At 33.9% G+C, this 21,018-nt stretch overlaps 1 protein-coding gene across 3 annotated transcripts in view; it reads left to right on the top strand.

Annotated features, from left to right (window-relative positions):
* Nucleotides 1–20,267, top strand: part of LOC132924096 (serine-rich adhesin for platelets-like) — a 28,967-nt gene extending 8,700 nt beyond the window's left edge. The window contains exons 3-9 of one of the 3 annotated variants that reach the window (XM_060988198.1): nucleotides 14,677–14,811; nucleotides 15,053–15,698; nucleotides 15,803–15,946; nucleotides 16,010–16,593; nucleotides 16,668–16,943; nucleotides 17,010–17,505; nucleotides 17,674–20,267. In XM_060988198.1, coding sequence (XP_060844181.1) covers nucleotides 14,677–14,811; nucleotides 15,053–15,698; nucleotides 15,803–15,946; nucleotides 16,010–16,593; nucleotides 16,668–16,943; nucleotides 17,010–17,505; nucleotides 17,674–18,128 — 2,736 coding nt within the window. In that variant the 3' untranslated portion in view covers nucleotides 18,129–20,267. Of the gene's footprint in view, nucleotides 1–14,676; nucleotides 14,812–15,052; nucleotides 15,699–15,802; nucleotides 16,594–16,667; nucleotides 16,944–17,009; nucleotides 17,506–17,673 lie in introns of all 3 variants that reach the window. The other 2 variants (XM_060988197.1, XM_060988196.1) reach the window with 2 other exon arrangements.
* The last annotated feature ends 751 nt before the right edge of the window (nucleotides 20,268–21,018 follow it).

Below are 21,018 nucleotides of genomic sequence, written 5' to 3'. Positions count from 1 at the left end.
ATCAAATTAAAATCAAGTAACCGAAAAACGTTAAATCTGTAAACTTGAATAGTACGTTTCTATGCTGAATAGTGAATACTATAAACGTGTATTTACACAAATATACGAGTTTTAATAATGTGCCTATTTAGTAACAAAAAAAAAAAAAATATCGCGGCCTCGTGTGCTATTTTAATCACGTTTACACAAACGCGTCAAGTGTATTTGCATGCATTTGAATATTTATTGAAGTTTTTTTTTAGACGTATAAAAGTATATTTAATGAAATAATTGCTGAAACCTTTATAAGACCCTCTATTTTTCACACTCACTTACCACCGGCGCCCTCATTGACATAAACTGGAATACTAACGATCATGTGTGTACGTCGTCCCCTCGCTCGCTCGCACGCGTTATCGTCGTATTTTGTAGGTATAGTGTTCACGAGTATGGTCGTGGCTCGTGCCCCCCATCCCTTTGGAAAATGTCCGTGTTTATTTATTATTGGTTTTTTTTCACCCACTGTTACTAAGGTATGGTGTGATGTACACACTTTCACATACATATACTTCCCTACATTGCACCTGTCGTCCTCAGTCCTCGCCCACTATCTATACCTGAGTGTCGTTCGCTTGAGTAACAAAAGGTATATATGTCGTAGCCACTTCGTGAAATCGATCTTTTCATGAAAAGCTATCTATTTCATGAAGTGGAAATAGGTTTTTCACACTTTGTGAGATACGAAAATATTTTACGAAACAGTCGCTAAAAAACGATCACTCCAATTTGACATTGCATAATTTTTTTCACGATATGATCATTCAATTTGTGAAACAAAATATTTACAGCACTCAATTATTATTAATATTATTTTTTTTATCATTATTATTATTTAGTAATAAGTAGTATTCGGTCTCTTGACTTTTTTATGTTGAATATAATACAAAGTTGAACTTTGAATATTTTCGTAAATAGGTATTTCGTCATATTTTGGGAAAAGTATATATTTATAAACTTTTTATTATATTTTGTTCAACGTACAAGTACTTAAATCATTTTAAAAATGTCATTATTTTTATAAATGTAATAATATTATCAGTCAATATCGTGTTTGGATAAGGTTTTAAGAAAAATATTTTCCAAAATGAATTATCTTTACTTATAACAATTATAAAGTATACATATTGATTAATATTGTACGATTAGAAACTTAATGATATAATGGCATTCTATATTGTACGAAGAAATAAAAACTTGTACATTTCGTGAATTGCGGCGAATGTTATTTTGTATCTTTGTTCAACACACGGCGTTACGTAATTTAATATCCATAACTACTAACTATAGTTATACCTAATCCACATAATTTAATAAATATTTTTTAACTACATATTTATTTTTTTATTTTTTCAAATAAGCATTTATATTTATTTATACTTTTAATATGTCTTAATATTTATTAATATTACTTTGTTTAACTTGACATATTTTTATACAAAAACAACTTAATATATTTTACATCGTGTAAAACTTCTTTTATGTTGAATAATATGACATATAAATATTAAGGATTATTAATTTAAACTTTTTATTTTACAAAGTGAATGACCGCATCGTGAAAAAATTACACGATGTCAAATCGGAGTGTCCATTTCACGAAAAAGTGACCGTTTCGTGAAATATTTTCGTATTTTACGAAGTGTGAAAAAGACGTTTCCATTTCATTGAGTCGACCAATTTTCACGAGAAGATAGATTTCACGAAGTGGCTACGTTATTATGTGTAGGTATCTATGATAGGTGAACGCATCGGTAACCGAAAGATACACGGCCGTATTCGTAACGGCAACGATAATTTCAAATTCACACATTTTCGGTTCTACATTCACTTAACAATGGTAGACGGTGCGACCGCCGAGGCGGCAAGGGGTAGACGATTATAGGGATGATGGCGAACACGTGCGCTTCAATATGTCCATATATGCACGTATTGGGAGAAGCGTTTTTCACTATTATACACGATCACACTACTGTACAGTCCTGCACACTTTTACCCACTGCTACACACACACACACACACACACACACATACGCACGTTACACTCCCGTTAGTAAACCGGCCTATTTTTATTATAAATGTGTAAGCGCCAAGTTTAAAGCGCATTTCTCTCTCTCATCTATCTTTTGCTATACGTTTCTCATTCTCGACTCGTATATGCGCACGTTTTTTTTTTATATATACGTTTCCGGACACGTATTTTTTTTCGTTTGCTTCGACCTTACAGTACAACGGGTCCGATATAGTGCCCCGGAGCGGTGGTGTCGGTGACGGGGGGTTTGGTAGACGGAGGGTTTATAGAGGATATAGTAAAGCTACAGTGGCGGTGGTCGGGGTCGTTTACGCGCGCGGGGTACTGCTGCTATACTCTACAACAGATATATATATATATACATACATAGAGGTGCACATATATGGGACCCACCGTACACACATACACACACACACACTCGTCGTCGAGTCTTTTGGTACGTACAGCGAGGGTGACGTGTGCGTGTGCGGGAGTGCGGGTAACGGGACCCTTACTTACTACACCACTCCGCGCACTAACCCTCTCGCCACCGTCGATACCCTTGTCACACCCTCCGCCGCTAAACACACTCGCACCGTATATACCGCATGCCGCTCTAAAAACGGACGACCACCCCCGATCCCTACACACCCGCGTCTCAACTTGTCTGCCTGCCTCGTACTCGTTATCCTTACGCGCGCACACACACACACATACACACGTGCACACACATACACTCACGCATTCCTTCTTCTTTTTACTACCCTCCGCCAACCACCCCCTCGGTTATATGCCACTCACTCTCGTTCCCTTTACTACTGCGCGAATCGTACCTACCCTTCTATTTCGTTACTCTTGTAATACTATGTATACATATATATAGATATATATAGTACGATTTTACTATAATATTTGTTGACGGGTTGTGCACACTCATGACACTATCGCAGTACGCTATACTATGTATATATAATATATGCTCGAGAGTCTGTCCGGTTATGTCTATACAGCTGCTACAACAGCACCCGACGACAACCACGTATCGGCGCTGAGTCGCGCTCGCTTTCCAAAACGTCATTACGGTTTGTGGAATATAATTATAATAATAACCAGGTAGGTTTGGACCTACGTTGTAGAGAAATGTATTCTGAGCCGGAAAAGGATCTTTACCATTGATAAGGTGTGCGGAGGGAACTCAAAAGGTAATACGTCGTCGTCGTCGTCGTCGTCGTCGTAGTTGTCGTTGTCGTCCAGCCGGGCAGCCGGTCAGTCGGTGGTACGATGCAAGGGTGTAGTGGTGGTGGTTGGGGTGACGGTGGCGGAAGGTAGATACCTACTATACCGCCGTTCTCCAAAACTGGGAACACTTCCCCTTCTCTTTCACTCTTTCTACACTCCCGTCACCCCGATTCACGGCAGTATAACAGCAGCAGCAGTGGTAGTAGTAGTAGACCCTTGTTGCCGACAAAGTTCCCCTTACCTCTTCCATCGCTACCACCGTCGCAGCCGTAACAGCACCAGCTGTCAGTCCTTCTTCGTATAGTCGTTTCCTCTCCTTACCACCGCCCCTGGGACACACAAAACCGCCCCTCTCCTCTAGCCACGTTCCTCTACACTTCCACTACTACACTATATACCTACCCCATTCCGCATGCTCTATACGTACTTCCATTACCGTCCTGCCCAATATTACTATACAACAGCTAAAGCTATACCCTGCGGCGGCAGCAGCCGACGTCATCAACGCTACTGCCTCTACTGTGCTCTTCCACCACCCCCACCATCGTCGTTACCAATCTACTACCATTTCCGCCACCAACAGAGCAGTTTTATTTTTTCTCTATAGGCTCTTACAACCACCGCCTTAGAAAGCCGTTTGCTACCGTATACACTGCAATCTTTCACACGACACTATACTTCGTCCGCCACTCTTAAAAAATTATTTCACCCCTACGGCTACCACTTTATCGTCGTCTTCTGAGTAACTATCTGCACTACGTTATACTGTACGAGTATAATGTGAATATAGCTAGTAAATTCTCGGACAAAACCGGCCGCAGCTAGGTACTTGTTTATCGCACATAATATATATGACACGCATGATACACGTATGAATAATATGTTTCGAAACATACAGTATTTACACATCATATTATATATATTATGCGCAAATAGACTAGTCTTTTGAGATTTTAAACAGCTAAACTTCATCCAGCATTTAAATCTAACATAATTTCTCCCAACATATTCCGCCCTCGGTATTCTTTATACTTACGCTACTTTCGCCCGCGCACACATAAACCTAAATTGATGCGATAACTGCTAATAAAAGCTCGAGTATAGTCAGTTATATCATAGAATGTATATTAAATTGTACAGCGTACAAAAACTGTATTCCTCCGCCCCATTGACATGTCACTGTTATGCATGAAACTTTTTTTTCGTAATACACGCCATACCTCGAACATCATGGACACCAGCGCACCGCAATCATTGGTATCTCTTATTATTGTATACATTTCATTTTTCACTGTCGTTTCCTTTTTCTCTTTTATCGCCGTCTCATCCGTTCGCAATGTTTCTTTTTATATTCTAACATTTATATACGGTACACAACCAACATACTCTTCCGGGTTTAGCTGTATAGGTATATAGAAAACCAGGGTAAACGTTGTATTGGATGTATGAATATTTTTTTGCTATCACAAATTCACAACGACTATGCGCGAGAAAAAAATATATATGTTGCCAAGCGTTTTCTCGAATAACGTCATCACATACAAATACACACACGCACACACATTTACTTTTTCAGTATATCTATATCTATATATATATGTGTATATTCGGTGTCAGTGTATCGGCATTTTCACCCTCCCATGCGGAATCCGAACAAAGTCCCCTTTTCGCCCACATTGCCACCATCAGTCCAGAATCGAACGACATATCCACCTCACTCATCCGCTTCCCGGAATGGAATCTATGATCTAGTGACAATTTCAGTTTTCCGATTACTGTTGTTAGGAATTTCGATTTAAAAAAAAGTTTAAACGAAAATCGTATTTGAAATCGTTTGTTGTTGTTTTCTGACGTACCATATTACGGTGTGTTTGTTTCACCGTATATATTTGTGTTCCTAAAACATATCAGTCAGTTAGTAACTCTATAATTTGTCATCACAGAAAATATTGCAGCACAGTAATAGATTAAACGCCAATTGATCGGCTCGTGTTGTTATATTAGTATAGTGTAGCCTAGTGTTTCATAATTCATATATATATATTTATATGGCATATCTGTATGTATAGGCTATACGTATGTGTGTTTAGACTGTTTAGAGAAGTTTTATTTTTATTTGAAGGGTGTTTAATTGTCATCGGGGAGAATATCGTATTATGTTACCACCGCACCCACCACTAAAATATTTGTCTGGTATTATATATAGCTATGTATTTACTAGTTATGTTATACAATATGGCATATATACATAACATAAGTTTATCGTTTAATAAATAAAACATAAAAACAATATATATATATATATATATATATATATTAAAGATATAATTGTAGTGATAAATAATGACAGTATATAGTGTATAGACAGTAGATATACTTTTGACAAAAACCACGTCATTGTCGTAGTGAACGTAACGCTTTTGGCGGTGGCGACGGCGAAGGCGACATAGGCGGTCAGTCCTCATCAGTCGTCAGTCGGCAGCCAGCCAGCCAGCCAACGACACGTACCGAGTTCTCTAACACTCTCTCTCTCTTTCTCTCTCTCATTTTATTTTACATTTTCGCGTATTTAAAATATATTCGATCGAGTATTGTTTTGTTCGAAAAAATTTTATTGGACAATATTACAAAATACATTTAATGCCGTTTTTGAAATGTAATAAAAGAATGTTTTTCTAAAAAGTTAGATTTCTTTTGTAATTACTATTATACTTAGTTATTACTTTTTAAAGTTAAATTTGGATTTTTAGTAAATAGCGATTCTAGTAAATATAATTGCATTATTAATTGACTTGATATGTCATTATATTTATTAATAGCTTATTAGAAAATTAATTCTCTTAGTAAAATATTGTTTATGTATAAAATAAAATTTTTTTAATTGAACAAAAAATATTCGAAAATGAACTAACCTACGGTCATACCTATTGCTCAGACGTACCGAAAATTATTTAAATTTTACTAATCCAAAAGCAACTATGTCAGCCAAACGGAAGCAAGGATTGAAGGTAATAATAAAACTATGCTTACTATAAAAAAAAATATATTTTTCATAAATTATTTACGTAGGTAGTACACTCTCTGTAAATTCAAAAATAAAAATGATGAGTGTTTTTTTTTATATATATATACATGAATATTTTAATATTGTACTAACATTTCGTACAAATGACTTGCATTTGTACGAAATATTATAAAAATGTAATTTAATTAATATTGTATTGTACGTATACAAGCGAATTCGATTAAAGAAAAAAAACGTATTGTTTAAAGGAGGTTGTGGTATATGCAGGAGTAAGACCGTAAATATTATTGTTTTAAATAGGTACCGATCGTGATAACGGGTCGCTTGTTGTTATTGTTATTACTATAACGTCGACGGCGGCGGCGGTAAACTGGTAGAGTGAATATGTGTATACATTATTTAAATTTTATCTCAATGTTATCAAAACAGCGGCGCCCGCCGTCGTCGGTAACCGTCGCCGCCCGCCACACCCGCTCTGCCGTCACGACAACGCCGTGATAACATGTTTTTTTGGCGGCAAATTGTTTGCACGCATTTATGCAAACTTTTAATTCTATTTAATTTTTCGACAATGCACGTTTTGGTTCTGTACCCCACTTAGCGTTCGTGATGTGTGTACACTTGACCATCGCAGTTGTCACTATTATAACGGACCTTCCCTGCCCTGACCCCTACGCCACCGTCACCGTCCCGTCCACCCAGATACCACTCCTACACACCCTATCTACCTCCTAATGCTCCCGCTTCCGCCGACACCGCCGCCGGGCCGTTCCCGACGCTGTCAAATCCTCACCCCCCAGTGACCCTCTCCCACCACGCCGCCTACACCGAAATCACCACCCTCGCCTTTATCGTCGTCGTCGTCGTCGTCCAAAATACACACTACACAACTATACCACAGCGGGCGGCATGGGTGGCGGCGGCGTGGAGACGGTAGTGGTGGCGGCGGAGGTACTCGTCCTGCTGTCCCGCTACCCACCACCGCTTTTGCCAACACCACTACACTTCTACCTCGACATACAAACACATACAAGCGCACGCGCGCACACAAATACCAACGCCACTACACCTCCCCTCCCTCCCCATCATCCTGCCCACATCATCGTCGCCACCGCCGGCCCATCGCACGACCACTCACCCCATCTCACGCTGTTGTTCCTTCTCTATACATATACTACACTACTATGTAATATCCTTTGCCGGAGGACGAATACACACACTCCCACACACACACACACAAACACACACATACTCACACTCGTACATATATACATATATATGTACGCGCATAGGACACACGGGACCACTACCACAGAACCGGAGGCGATGGGACCAGGACGGGAACGACGAAAAGCCCTCTTTTACCCTCAAACTCTACCCACGACCACCTCTCTGCTTCACACCACTACTCTACTCTCTCTTTCTTCACAAAAGTTAGTAGACCCTACTGCCGCCTCCGCCACTACCACCACCACCACTCCTCCACACGATCGTCACGAACCATTACTATTATATATATAGCACTACTTACACCTCTGTGTATGTGTGCAATGTGCATGTGAAAACGTGTGTGTATAAGTATATTGTGCACAGCATAAAACCTTTTTACTTCCACCACCACGCCCTTCTCTACCTAAGATAACAAATTTCACTAGAAGAATAGTAGTGCTTTTTCTAAAACTTGTACTAGCTCGTGCTCGTCTCTCAAGTTCCTAGTAAACTCGAAACAATTTCACTATGGTCTTCCGCTTACCGCCAGGAAATTTTTATTTTTTGTTTTCTATAAACACTGCAACAACACCAATAGCAATACATACGTGATACATCGCACATAAATTTCGATGCGTAGTTTCTATACACGACCAAAAGATATTTTAACGACTTGGGAAAGAATTAATCGAATTACTAACGTTATTACATGCGACTTGGCTGAACTTAAAATATTTAGTAATATATCTACTAATTATGTGAATTGTTGATATAATACACGAGTAAGCGAAAACTGTTATTAATAATATTATAGATATTAAATGTTATTTGTATTTTTAATAATCAGATGAATGCGTATTGCGACAGATCTCATTCATTCGGTAAATCTATTGCCACTCACTATACTCGGTTCATAACATAAATAATTTTCGTACTTTTAACAACGTTAGCCGGAATATAATATCATTTACTAGGTATGTACATTATACATAAGTGTATACCGAAATTGAATTTCTTCGTCTTATATACCTAGTAGTAACATAACTAATAAACTAGAACGTTCGCAGTCGGTATATAGTTCGGAGTGGTGGCGGAGGTCGGGGTGTGCGTTTGTGGTGACGTTGCGGACGTGTGGCTGCGGGGGTCGTAGGGGTGTGGGCGCTACAGCAGGACGTTAGCAGGACGGGTGGTAGTGGAGGCAGCGGCGATGGCCCAAGGGTTCACACAGGGATTGTCACACCCCACCACTCCTACCTCCCATACACCATCGCCGACAACAAATTCCGGCGGCACCGCCGTTCTCTCGTCACAACTCCTCTTCTCCTCCACTGCTACATATCCCCATTATCCCCCAGGAGAAAACTCATCAGTTCTCTGTGTACGCGTATACCCATACATACACACACATATGCTCGCGTGTGCGTATATGTGTGCGTGTGTGGGGGGTTTTGCGACCGCACCACCTATCCGGCACGGCCCCGAAGGCCCTTCACGCATCCGTTTTATATATATATATATCTGTGTATGAGTGTATATGTGTGTGTGTGTGTGTGTATATACGTATATATTGTATACGTCCTATATAGCCGATGCTGTTGGGTACCCTATTCCCAACGTACCCCTCTGCACGTCGCACTCTCTGTTATCCCAAACACCAATACCTTCACCTCCCCCCTCCGTCCACCAATGTCGACAAAGCTCAACCGGAAGTGGCAGCACTACCGCTGGTACAGGGTGGTGGTGGTGTTACTAATCCCCCCCCCATCGCCCATCACAGTTTCGTCGTTGTCCTCTGCTGCGCTATATCGCTGTCGCCGTCAGCGTCCCACATCGCTTCCCCCCTTTCATCAAAATTCTACTTTACCCTCTTGTGTTTCAAAGAAACCCTAGTAGTAGCAGCAATAGTAATAGAATCAGTCCTGCTGTCCAAACTCATCTCGGACCCACTATACCTCCCATCTGATCGCCTGCTATATCGGACGGTCTCCCAACAGCTAGCACAGTCATTCTTATTTAATAGTTACTGTACAGTTACTTCACACATCCGGTCCACAAATAGACAGAATCAATACACCCGCAGTACACGATCGGTAATATTGTCTTGATTGCCTGAGACTCAAGGAACTTGCAGAATAACTTTCTATCATTTTCCGATTTATTACTACATAATATATTATAATGTTAGCGCCTGTCGTAGAAACAATTTCTAGTTTTTATTAAGTGTAATAATATTAAAAAAAAATTACCATAGTTAATATTTATTATTACATTATTGTATTTGTTTTTATGTTTTTACGTAGGTATTTACTAAAAAAGTATAATACATTTGGATGTATTATACAAATTATTGTGATTTGGCTCTATAGCGGACATAATAATTTGAAAACAATGAATTCTAAAGTAATACAATATTGTTTTAATTATATGCTATACTAATTAATACTACTTTCGTTTAATAGCAATATTGTATTATTATCTATTACTGTAGGTATTTACAAAATAATAATAATAATAATTTGTGAATTAGGATGAAATTAATTAAAACAAACAACTTTTGTTTCAAAATGTAATACTTTATAAATATTGTAAAACATGAATAATTAGGCACATTTTAGAGACAAATAAAAGTTTAAAAAAAAATGATTATTATATTAATTAATATTTAATTGTCATATATTTTGTATATACATTTAAATTACACAATTATGATTTATGATTATAGCACAATTTTAAATATTTCGATAGCCCAGATCTATTATATTAATTTTGCACTACTATAACGAATAAAAGTATACCTACTAAATTACATTATACGTGTAATACACTTGTACCCTTAGGGATATTAATTTATTATTATAATATTCATTTGACATTAATCTCTATATTTCGAATGTATTGTTACGCGTGGTCATAGTTTGGTAAATGAAATTATTTAGTTATATTTTTCTGTAGTTATTGTTTATCTCTTTATCTAATTCCATATTAGATTAAAAAATAATATATTATATTATTATCACACACAATCACACTTACACAATACATATACCCTACACAGTATATTAAATATTATTTTGTATTATTTTAAAAGTAGGATGGCTACATTTTTAATTTTAAATAACTAAAGATTTACATTCATTACTTTAAAATAGTAATTTTTTTCAAGAATTTCTCTGTAACTACTATTTATTATAAATTATAATTTATAATTATAACTATTATCTATATACAACATAGAAGCTAAAGAATAGAAGCGTACAAATAAATACCCGGGCATTTTTTGCTAAACGATTTTACTGAAGTAATTAAAATAATTTTTACATAAGTAAAAAAAAAACTGTTATTATTTTCTTATAATCTGTGCTTTTTAATTTAAATTTGATAAAACAAATTGCTTGATTTATACAATAACAATTTTCAAGTAAAAAGTTAAAATGATTACTTACTTCATCAAAGTTTTAATAAAGAAGGATTAATATAATACACAATACAATTTAATACACATACGAGAAGATTTACGTGTTCTCACTCATCGAGTGACTTACTAAGGACAGCGGAACACAAAAACAACAATAAGCGATATTTCCGTATATATGGACCTCCTTAGAAAGCATTTTATGTGTTTATTTATTTTTCATTTTTAGTGTAAATACGACGAATTTTAATCATACATGTCATGTTATCTTTAAATGGAAATATACAACACTTTAAATCAATAATCATTTTATGTACTTAGATAAACCTAATAGAATTGTTGATATTATATCGTTTATACGCTAAACAAGTATTGAATATAAATACACAACTAATAATACATTGGAATTAGTCAATAATACATTAATCAATACGATACGCACTTGTATGCTTTTGGTTTCGCTACGTGTAATGTAGGTATTTACGCACTTTGGCGGAAAATTAAAATTTTAGATTCTGAGCGAAGTGAGAAAAGTATTGGTTTTTGTAATGACGTTTTTTGTAACGATTTTATGTATAGAAGTAACGACCAAAAGTTTCTTGTAGAATCTTTTTATAGATCGAAAATCTAATTTCAATTTTTCAACAGTTTCCCCAAGCGTGAGGAAACCCTTTCAAAAATCGTTGAAGATTGTTGTATATATATTGTCAGCAACTAGCAAACGTGACTCTGACGAAACGTCAGCAACGAGATTTTATATGAGCTCCGCTTAGAATCGTTAATCGAATGTGATATGTGATGATATGGGTACACCTGTTGTGTATATTGCTTTGAAATTGAATAACATAACAATATTGTTAACACGAGGTGAGCGAAGCGAGAAAAGTGTCAAGCAGCCGTCTTTTATATAATATCCGAATTTCTGTAATTTATGATTTCTAATGAATTACTCAAATCGTATTCCACATCATTAAAATGTGAGAATACAATTACTCGATTTGAAAAGTATTATAACGCCAAATAAACTTATCGTATGTACAAAATAACAGCCTTTAAACTCAATACGCGTTATTACAGTATTTAATACTATTATAAATGATTAGTTATTATCTTTGATTGTATAGGTACTTATTTTGAGAACGAATGCATTTTCCGTGTATAATGATATTATGCGAAATAAATTCATGTTTATATTTTAATGACAAGAAAAAAATATTTACACCAAAGGTACTGAATGATATTGAACAAGTTGAACAAGAAAATTATATATCGTCAATTTAAATAGCTTATTGGTTTTACTGCGCGAGTATATGCATTGTTAGACTAAGATCAAGGACAACCTGAATACCTTGTATTAGTGTATATAGAAATGTTAAATACCCACACCGCAAGCATTTTTTTTTTTTTTTTTTTTTTTAAATAAATCAAATATCGGGAAAATAATACTATTACGTGTATAACCATAACAACTGTAGTATCTACTATCTACACTAACACCCCCGCCCAATTTATGATTCATACAAAACGCATGAACATTTTATATGTACTACATAGTTCCAATAAGCGTATTATAAAAAATGTAGATGCTTTAGTACCTTAAGTACCTTAGGTAACCTAACCTAACCTATGCCTATGCTTATATGCATTGTCTACTATTATCGTAAGTGAAATTACAGGCTACCATTCATACAAATAAATTACAGATATTTGTAAAAATAAATACATAACAAATTCATTTCAAGTCTATATTATAATAAGTATTATTTTCGTGAAAAATTGTATTTTTCGATTCATTTACTTCTTCGCAGGGACGCCCGGAAGGGGGGGCCAGTAGGGGCAATTGCCCCCCTTGAGATTTTTTGTGTTAGTTACAAAAATGGAAATTTTTTACTTAAGCTGTCTTAGCTGGTGTTTAGCTGGTCTTAGGTATTTAGCGACTATTGGACAATCCTTGTATCTAACAAGTCATAACGGAGGTATTCAATTGTAAAAAAAAACATTACGATCGTCGACGGAAATTGAAACTTTTTGACAGATATTATTACATTATTATTTTTATAGCTACATTTATCGTTAATTTTTAAATCAATTAAAAAATTGATTCAAAATACAATTTTTTAATCAACAAATTGATGATTCATTTAATTTATTTGCTTCAAACAAAAGGAGATTGTCATTACTTTTTGAATAAAATAATAAAATATGATGTAATATGTAAATTCATTCACAAAAATTTGTTTTTAGTTTAAACTTTATTTTATATTTTCTAATAAATATAAGAACTAATAGTGTAATTTTATATAAACTGAAATTAGTTAAGCTTTTTAAACAATTATTAATGATACTGTAATATTGATACTATAACAAAATATTAGTACATGAAAGATGAAGCAGTAAATCTTCCCACAAGTACCTATTTAGGTACTTGCAATTTTTTTTCCCCCCCTGAGTTACATTTCTGCGGGCGTCCCTGCAGTTCTTCGTTTTAACTTTCTAGGTAATAAAAAACATAGTACTTTATAAATATATATCTATTTATACCGTATTAAAATTTTATTTTTTAGTTATACCTATATTTTATTGTACATTTTTCAATTTGTTTACGTTTCAAGCTCTATTTTTTATAATTATACTTCGATACTGCTACTAACAATTTCTGCTATACTCGCGAACGAAAAACAATAATCATACTTAATATAAGCTCCAATATTATCATATAAAATAATAGTATGACGTGTTAAAATTAGTAAAAATTTAGTTATGAATATTCGTACAGCATATTACTAAGTATATTTAATGCTTAGTTAAAATTAAAATTATTATAAAATAACCTGCTTTGATAGCTGAAAAAATTAATCATACCAAATTAAAATATCCTTTCTATTTTATTTGAAAACTAATTTATCAAAGTCTTAAATCTCTGTGTCCCCCTTGATTGGATGTACTTCCAACAAGACATTTTCATGCCATAATTTATTGTTGTTGTAACTTTTATAGTAAACAAATACATTTGTTTATACCTCATTTTTATATGTATACCTAGATATTTAATATTTTTGAGTACCTACTACACACATCTCAAATCCATATTATATACTTCCAATATCAGAATACTAACCAGTTATATAATCTAATCTAATCTAATCTAACCAAAAGATTTATTAAAAACAATGGTCGGATATCCGATATCCATCGAATTTTATTTATCAATTATTTTTTTATTTATTTTTTGTTTTATATATTTCAAAAAAAATTTTAAAATAGAATAAATACAAAACACATAAGTGGTAGGCACATTTAATATACAATGTATTATGTAAAAATAATTAGGTACATAAATTTGATAACAAAAAACACGATTGTAGTGATTTATATTAAACAAATGTTTTTCTATTAGAATGGTACATAAAAATTAAAAACACATATTTTCAGAACATTTACCGTTAATATAATATAAATAATAGGCAGAATAAATAAAATTAATTAGTGATGATAAAAATGTATAAAATGTTAAGCATTTGAATAAATATAAATTATAATAAAAGATTTGTTCTATTTTTTAAAGTAAAATTTAAACTATACCTATACTACCTATTCTGAATAAAGTGTAAGGTGTTAGTAATCAGATTTATATTCGTTCAAATTGGCCATAATCAAATCACAATTGTCCTTTAATAATTTTCGATATTCAAATAAAACTATCAATGTATTAATTATTAATGAAATTGTTATTATTTTTTCTAGGAAAAGAGTGCAGCATTGCATTCACCTATAAACAAACGGATTAATGGCACTGGCCACCATCCTTATAATATGCATCACACATCCAGGAGTATTATGAATGGCCTTGCAACGTCTTCATCACCATCTTCACTATCGGTACTAACAAAATATAATCTATTCAATTTTAATAATTTACTAATTATACTTGAAAATCTTTTCCTCATTATACTATGATGGTATTTATACTTAAGAAAAAGCATTGATTCGTAAAAATATATTTGAAAATTTAGAATGAAACTCAATATGCTTTAATAATTGAAATTATTTCGAAACTACCCATATCGATTGAACTTTGATTTAAAGTATATTATATAATTGTATGCTTTTATATTTCCAGAAGTCGTTAGACACAATTACTACCAGCAGTAACAGTCACCATAATTTCCACCGGCATTGGTTAGACATGGCAAACGATTCTGTCAATAACAGTAATATGATGGACGTGGACGGATCGGCGGATGACAACTCGATGGCAGCAGCCGCAGCAGCAGCTGCTGCTGCTCTGCTATTTAGCCCTCCATCGTCAGTCGGCAGTGGTATATCACCCGGTGGACCATTGTCATCCTTACACCCCAACTCGCATCTCGCACATCACCACGCTTTGTCACCACTAGCACCACTCGCACTGCCGCCTCATTCGGCTGCGGGTATCGGGTTGACACCTGCGCATCACCATCATCACCAACACATCCAACAGCAACTACAGCAGTATGCAGCGGCCGCTGTTGCCGCAGCCACCGCAGCAGCCGCGGCCGCAGCTGCAGCATCTTCGGCTGGTGATTCGACATCACCGCCTCCAAATTTGCCACTATCTTTGCCTCCAATGGCGCATCACTACAACCAAAACAATAACATCAGTGGTACAAATAAACGTCGCAGTACCAGTGGTACAGGATTGACGGTACAACAACAACTTTATCGCAGAAGTGGTACTCCTACGTCCTCCACTACGTCATCGCCTTCACCAAGACTATTGAATTCCAGTAAGTTGTTAACTCGTAAATAAAACGCTCAATAATAACATTAATTTAATTTCAATACATTTATTAATATATAATAAACAAATACATTTTAATTTTTAATTTAGAAAATGACGCTGATACAACTACAAGTAATACTGGTTTGCATGAAAACAGCAGCTTTTCGACATCTGGACTCCCAACAACTACGACAACTGTACTCTGGCCACCTTTGGGCCTTCTCACTGCAGCACATCAGCAACATCATCACAGTATGTCATCACCTCCAAAATTTCAGCAACTATTTGGTTCGTCAGTTAACTCTCTGGCCACAGTTACAGCTGGATCACAAGTCCTACCATCATTGCCACCACCACCAATTTCATCGCCTTCATCTTCATATCGACTTCCATCCAAAGAAACAAATGGTATGACAGTGACTACTACTAACGGTATTGTTACTGGAAACGATGTTGGAATTGGAACTGGTACTGAGAATGCAATGAACGCAGACGAAGATGACACGGCAATTGATGATGAGGAAGATGAAGAAGACGAAGAAGACGAAGAAGAAGAAGAAGAGGACCTTGATGATGATGATATCGAGGAAGGTGAAGAAGATGCTGATGAAGAAGAAGGAGAAAGGAATGCAGATGGTGGTGATGGAAATAGTGCACAAACTCGGCGATTACGCAGGCAACAAGTCAGACGTTTACGACAACTACAGCGTGCTGCCAATGGAAATAATAATGCGAATGATGGCACTGATTCTGGCATTACTACAAGCTACCGCCAACACTGGCAACAGCCTTCAACTACCACAACTTCTGCTAGCTCTATATCACAGCAGCAACATCAACATTCCGTTGGATCATCTTCTCAGCATCATATAGATCCGGAACGTTTAAAAGCATTCAACGTGAGTATTTTATTGTATTAAAAAATAATTCATCAACTTTGTTGATTTCTTATTAAAATATTTCCAAAATATAGATGTTCGTCCGGTTGTTTGTGGATGAAAATTTAGATAGACAAGTGCCTATCAGCAGACAACCTAAAGATAAGGTACAGGCAATTATTGACTCGTGTGGACGACAGTTTCCTGAACTTTCAGATAGGTCGCGTAAGCGTATCAGAACCTATTTGAAATCATGTCGTCGTAATAAGCGAAACACGCCACAATCCGGAGGCGTTGTTTCGTCGTCACCTCCTCCACCCACTAATCCATGGCCAGCAAATAGTTCCTCTTCTGATCCAACAGTGCAACCGGTATGTATTGACAATAAATTCCATTTATTTTTTTTATTAAATATTCTTATGATTTTTGTTTTATAGCAGAGACCCACTCCAGCGCATTTAACAAGTGCCCAGGCTGAAACTATACTAGCAGTGGCTTGTCAACGAGAGTCGGATAATGCCCGACGAATGCGCCTTGGACTTGAACCCGTTGCACAGCCTTATCCATATTCGGTTGCTTCAACATCGGCATCTAATGTATTTCAACAACCTTCTGGTACTCTACTATTAAACCAAAATGGAAGTGGTGGTGCCACATTGCAAATGTCATCGACATCATCGGACGAAGACGCCGGTGTAGGTGACAGCAGTTTTGAAAAAACGTCCTCTAATGCCATAGAAGCTGACACAGAGCATCGCAATGGAAATGACGAAGCAGAAAACCGCGATGGTTGCGACCGTCGAGAAGTTAACGAATCAGTTGAAGGAGGTTCCGGTGGTGATTCGGTAAACATTAACACTGTTAATGACGAATTGAACTTGTCAAATGTGACTGGTGGAGCTAGTGTTACATCTTCATCTCCTAATAATAACGGTAAGACAATAAAGATAACACACTGTGATTATATTATTATATTATGTAGCAAATAAATGTCAAGTTGAAATTCTAAAATATAATAGGTCGTTCAAGGTAAAAAAAATTATACGTATCAACATATCCAAACGTGTTTAATAATGAATTGTTCGTTATATAATTTTATAGAAACAGCTGGACCGACCGACCTGAGTGTTAATAAATCTTCTTCTGCTACCACCCACAATATGGGTACTAGTACTATGGCTCCTATTCCTCCACCACCAACAGGAGGTGGATACATGAGCGGTGCTGGTTTTAGAGGTCTCTCCACATCGACATCAACTACGACAGTCAACCACCGTCGAGTCAGCAGTAACAACTCGTCCTCGGCTACTGGTATGCTGCAACTATTTCCAACCATGAACACGACACCCAGTATCTCCAGTGGCAATACACCCACGCTTCCAATTCAACCATCGATGCTTAATCAAACTACACCACCAGTGCAACCGAGCAGTAAACTTTTGAACAAAGCTGACGTGGTAACTGTAAGGCAACTCATTGCTGGCTACAGAGAATCAGCGGCTTTCCTATTGCGTTCTGCTGATGAATTAGAACACCTTTTGTTATTACGAGGATAATTCCGATTACAAAAAATTGTAGAATAGTCAAAAAACGTGTTAATTTTTTTTTTTTTTTTTTAATATCTCTGTTTTTGTGTAAAGTACAAACATTTTTTTAACTAATTTGTGATTTTTATTATTATTATTTTTTTTGTGTTTGTGTGTGTTTGTGTGAGTGCAAAGCACAATCGAAATTCCATTGCTGTACGTAGTGTACGATTTGTTATTGCCTCTTCATTAATTAAAATATTAATGAAGAGGAGGATGACATAGAGTGTACCTACGACACACAATAGGATTTTTGATATGCGCTAATCATATTATATTGTTATTGGAGTAAAAAATAAACGTAACATATTATATTATAGTATTATGACTACTATTATATATTATATTATATATTATTATTATTATTATTATTATTATTATTATTATTATGATTATTATGATTATTATGATTATTATGATTATTATTATTATATCATTATCAAAATAAAAGTATTGGAAAATATAATGAATTTGATTTATTCAAAACTTTAATTACTGTTATTTGTTATTATATAACTTATAAGTTAAACCTGTAAAATTACGAACTAACATTGGGAATAAATTAGTTAATATGTTATAAAAATTATCTATATATAAGCAGTTTAAAGATTCTCTTAGGTATCCAGTAAGTAATAGGTATAGAATCATAATTGTTTAATATGTTTATAAATCACCAAATAATATTATAATATAGGTACACAGTTTGATGAAATTAATTTATTCATGTATAAGTTTGTTAAGTGTATTTATTTTTTTTTCATATTTTTAATCAAATAGGTAGGTACTCGAGTGCTATAGACATTTCATCCCTTTAGTTTTATACTTAACGTCTGTTTGTAAGTATTCTATGCATTTTTTAATACTATAATAATGTTGTTCAATTCAAGAATCGTTCAATAAATCTCTTTTAAAATCCAAACCATTATTTATTTTTATTATACATTTTATCTTCTTTGATTTAAAGTTGTAACAATTTTTTGGATTATATCCAAAAGTAAAATTAGAAGTTTCTAAAACACTAAAGTTTTAACGATTTGATTTCTTATGTTTAACGTACCTTTATACACATTGGACTTATTAGAATATTTTATTAATATTTTTATTGACATTTAAAAACAGATTTTTGTAATTTATTAATATAATAACATTTTTAGTAGCTATTTAAACATTTTTTTTAAATTTAATACACTAATACTCTGATCATTCTTTTTTTTATTTAAAAAAATGTCATATCTATTTTATTTGATATTTTATATTAAGATTGCCACTAACTTTAATATAATAATATATATTCTAAGAATACTTCATATTAAAACCATCTGGAATTTTCTTTTTTGATTACATTCAAACTCATTTATTTTTATATTTCAGTATAAACACAACATTTTTATAAGCCATAGATAAACTTGGTAATAGCTGAATATATTTATAATATGTATAAAATGTTCCTCAAACTGTGTTATATTTTTTAGATAACTCGTATCTAATTAAAATATATTTGATTCGACATTTTGTAAATTTTAAATTAAAAGAAACAATATTTGTTCATTACATATAAAACTGTATAGATATAATTATCTTCAGATGATTTAATACTATAAATATTAAATTGTAATTATTTAATACACTTAATTATGAAATAACTGTAAATCTTCACATTGAACATAAATCATAATATGCAAATATACCTAATTGAAATTTTATAGATTGCTATTTTTTTAAATAATTTATTCTTTAAGTTAATCTGATTATCTTAATAGATACGTTCATAAATTAATAATTAACTAAAAATGCATATTTATACAAACAAACTTCAGAGTTGTCTTAATGATTAACAAATGTAAAATTTGAAACCAAAATATCAATTAGGTACTTACTTATTATTTAATTTAATTGATATTTCCATATTTTCCATTAGTATAAATAAGTAGGTATTTATATTATAACTACAATATGTATTAATTTATTATATTTATGTATTATCTCTACTGGTATTTTTTTTTTTTATGTTCAATAGACATCTTATTATTTGAAAATATTCATTGATTTATTGACTTTTTTTAAGTTTAATTTTAAAATTTTGAATAAATAATAAGAATAATCTTGAATGATATTTTTGCTGATTGTGCTGTTGTTTTTATCAAAGGTGTTATTATATATTTAAACGTAATTAAAATACTCCTGGATAAATAAGTCTGTGTATTTTAGTTTTCGTAAAAAAAAAAAATGATCAATTATATTCCTGTATTTCATTTTACCATTAGTGCATTCATACACGCCACACGGTAAAGATAATGTATCTGTTAATTGTTGGAGGAACTATTGTTTAATATTTTAGCTTCACTTATCATCAACCAGTAATTTGTATTATAATACATAATTATGTAAGTGAGCAGCAGCTATAGATAATATTGTTATTAAATTGATATTTATGATATTTATTATAGATATTTGAGAACAGTAACCCTATCAGTGTGCAGATCATCAACAATGTTCGGTACACTGGTAATATCGGTTTATAATATGTATAAATATGTATCGGTATAATTTTGAACAGGTCCATTTCATCCCCCTCCCCCCTCCCCCAATATAGAAATCCAAAATTTTTTTGCAGTAAAAATTAGCATTAAATTAGCATGAATCGCAAGACTATTATCATAATTTGTTTAATAAACTTCAATAATAATAACAATCAATAAACTTTGGGGAGGGGAACTGTTGAAACATCAGCTTCCCTAAGATTGAAAAATAGGATTTCCCGAATTTTTTTTTCCTATTATTAATAATTAGGATGCAATGAACATGAATTTTCACGCTCACTTCCGTGAAAAAAAGTGTCTCGCAATATACAAGTATAGTA

The sequence above is a fragment of the Rhopalosiphum padi genome, chromosome 3 (genome assembly GCF_020882245.1).
Source record: "Rhopalosiphum padi isolate XX-2018 chromosome 3, ASM2088224v1, whole genome shotgun sequence".
Lineage (NCBI taxonomy): Eukaryota > Metazoa > Arthropoda > Insecta > Hemiptera > Aphididae > Rhopalosiphum > Rhopalosiphum padi.
Note: the sequence above shows the minus strand (reverse complement) of the source record. Positions and strands in the feature narration are given on the sequence as shown.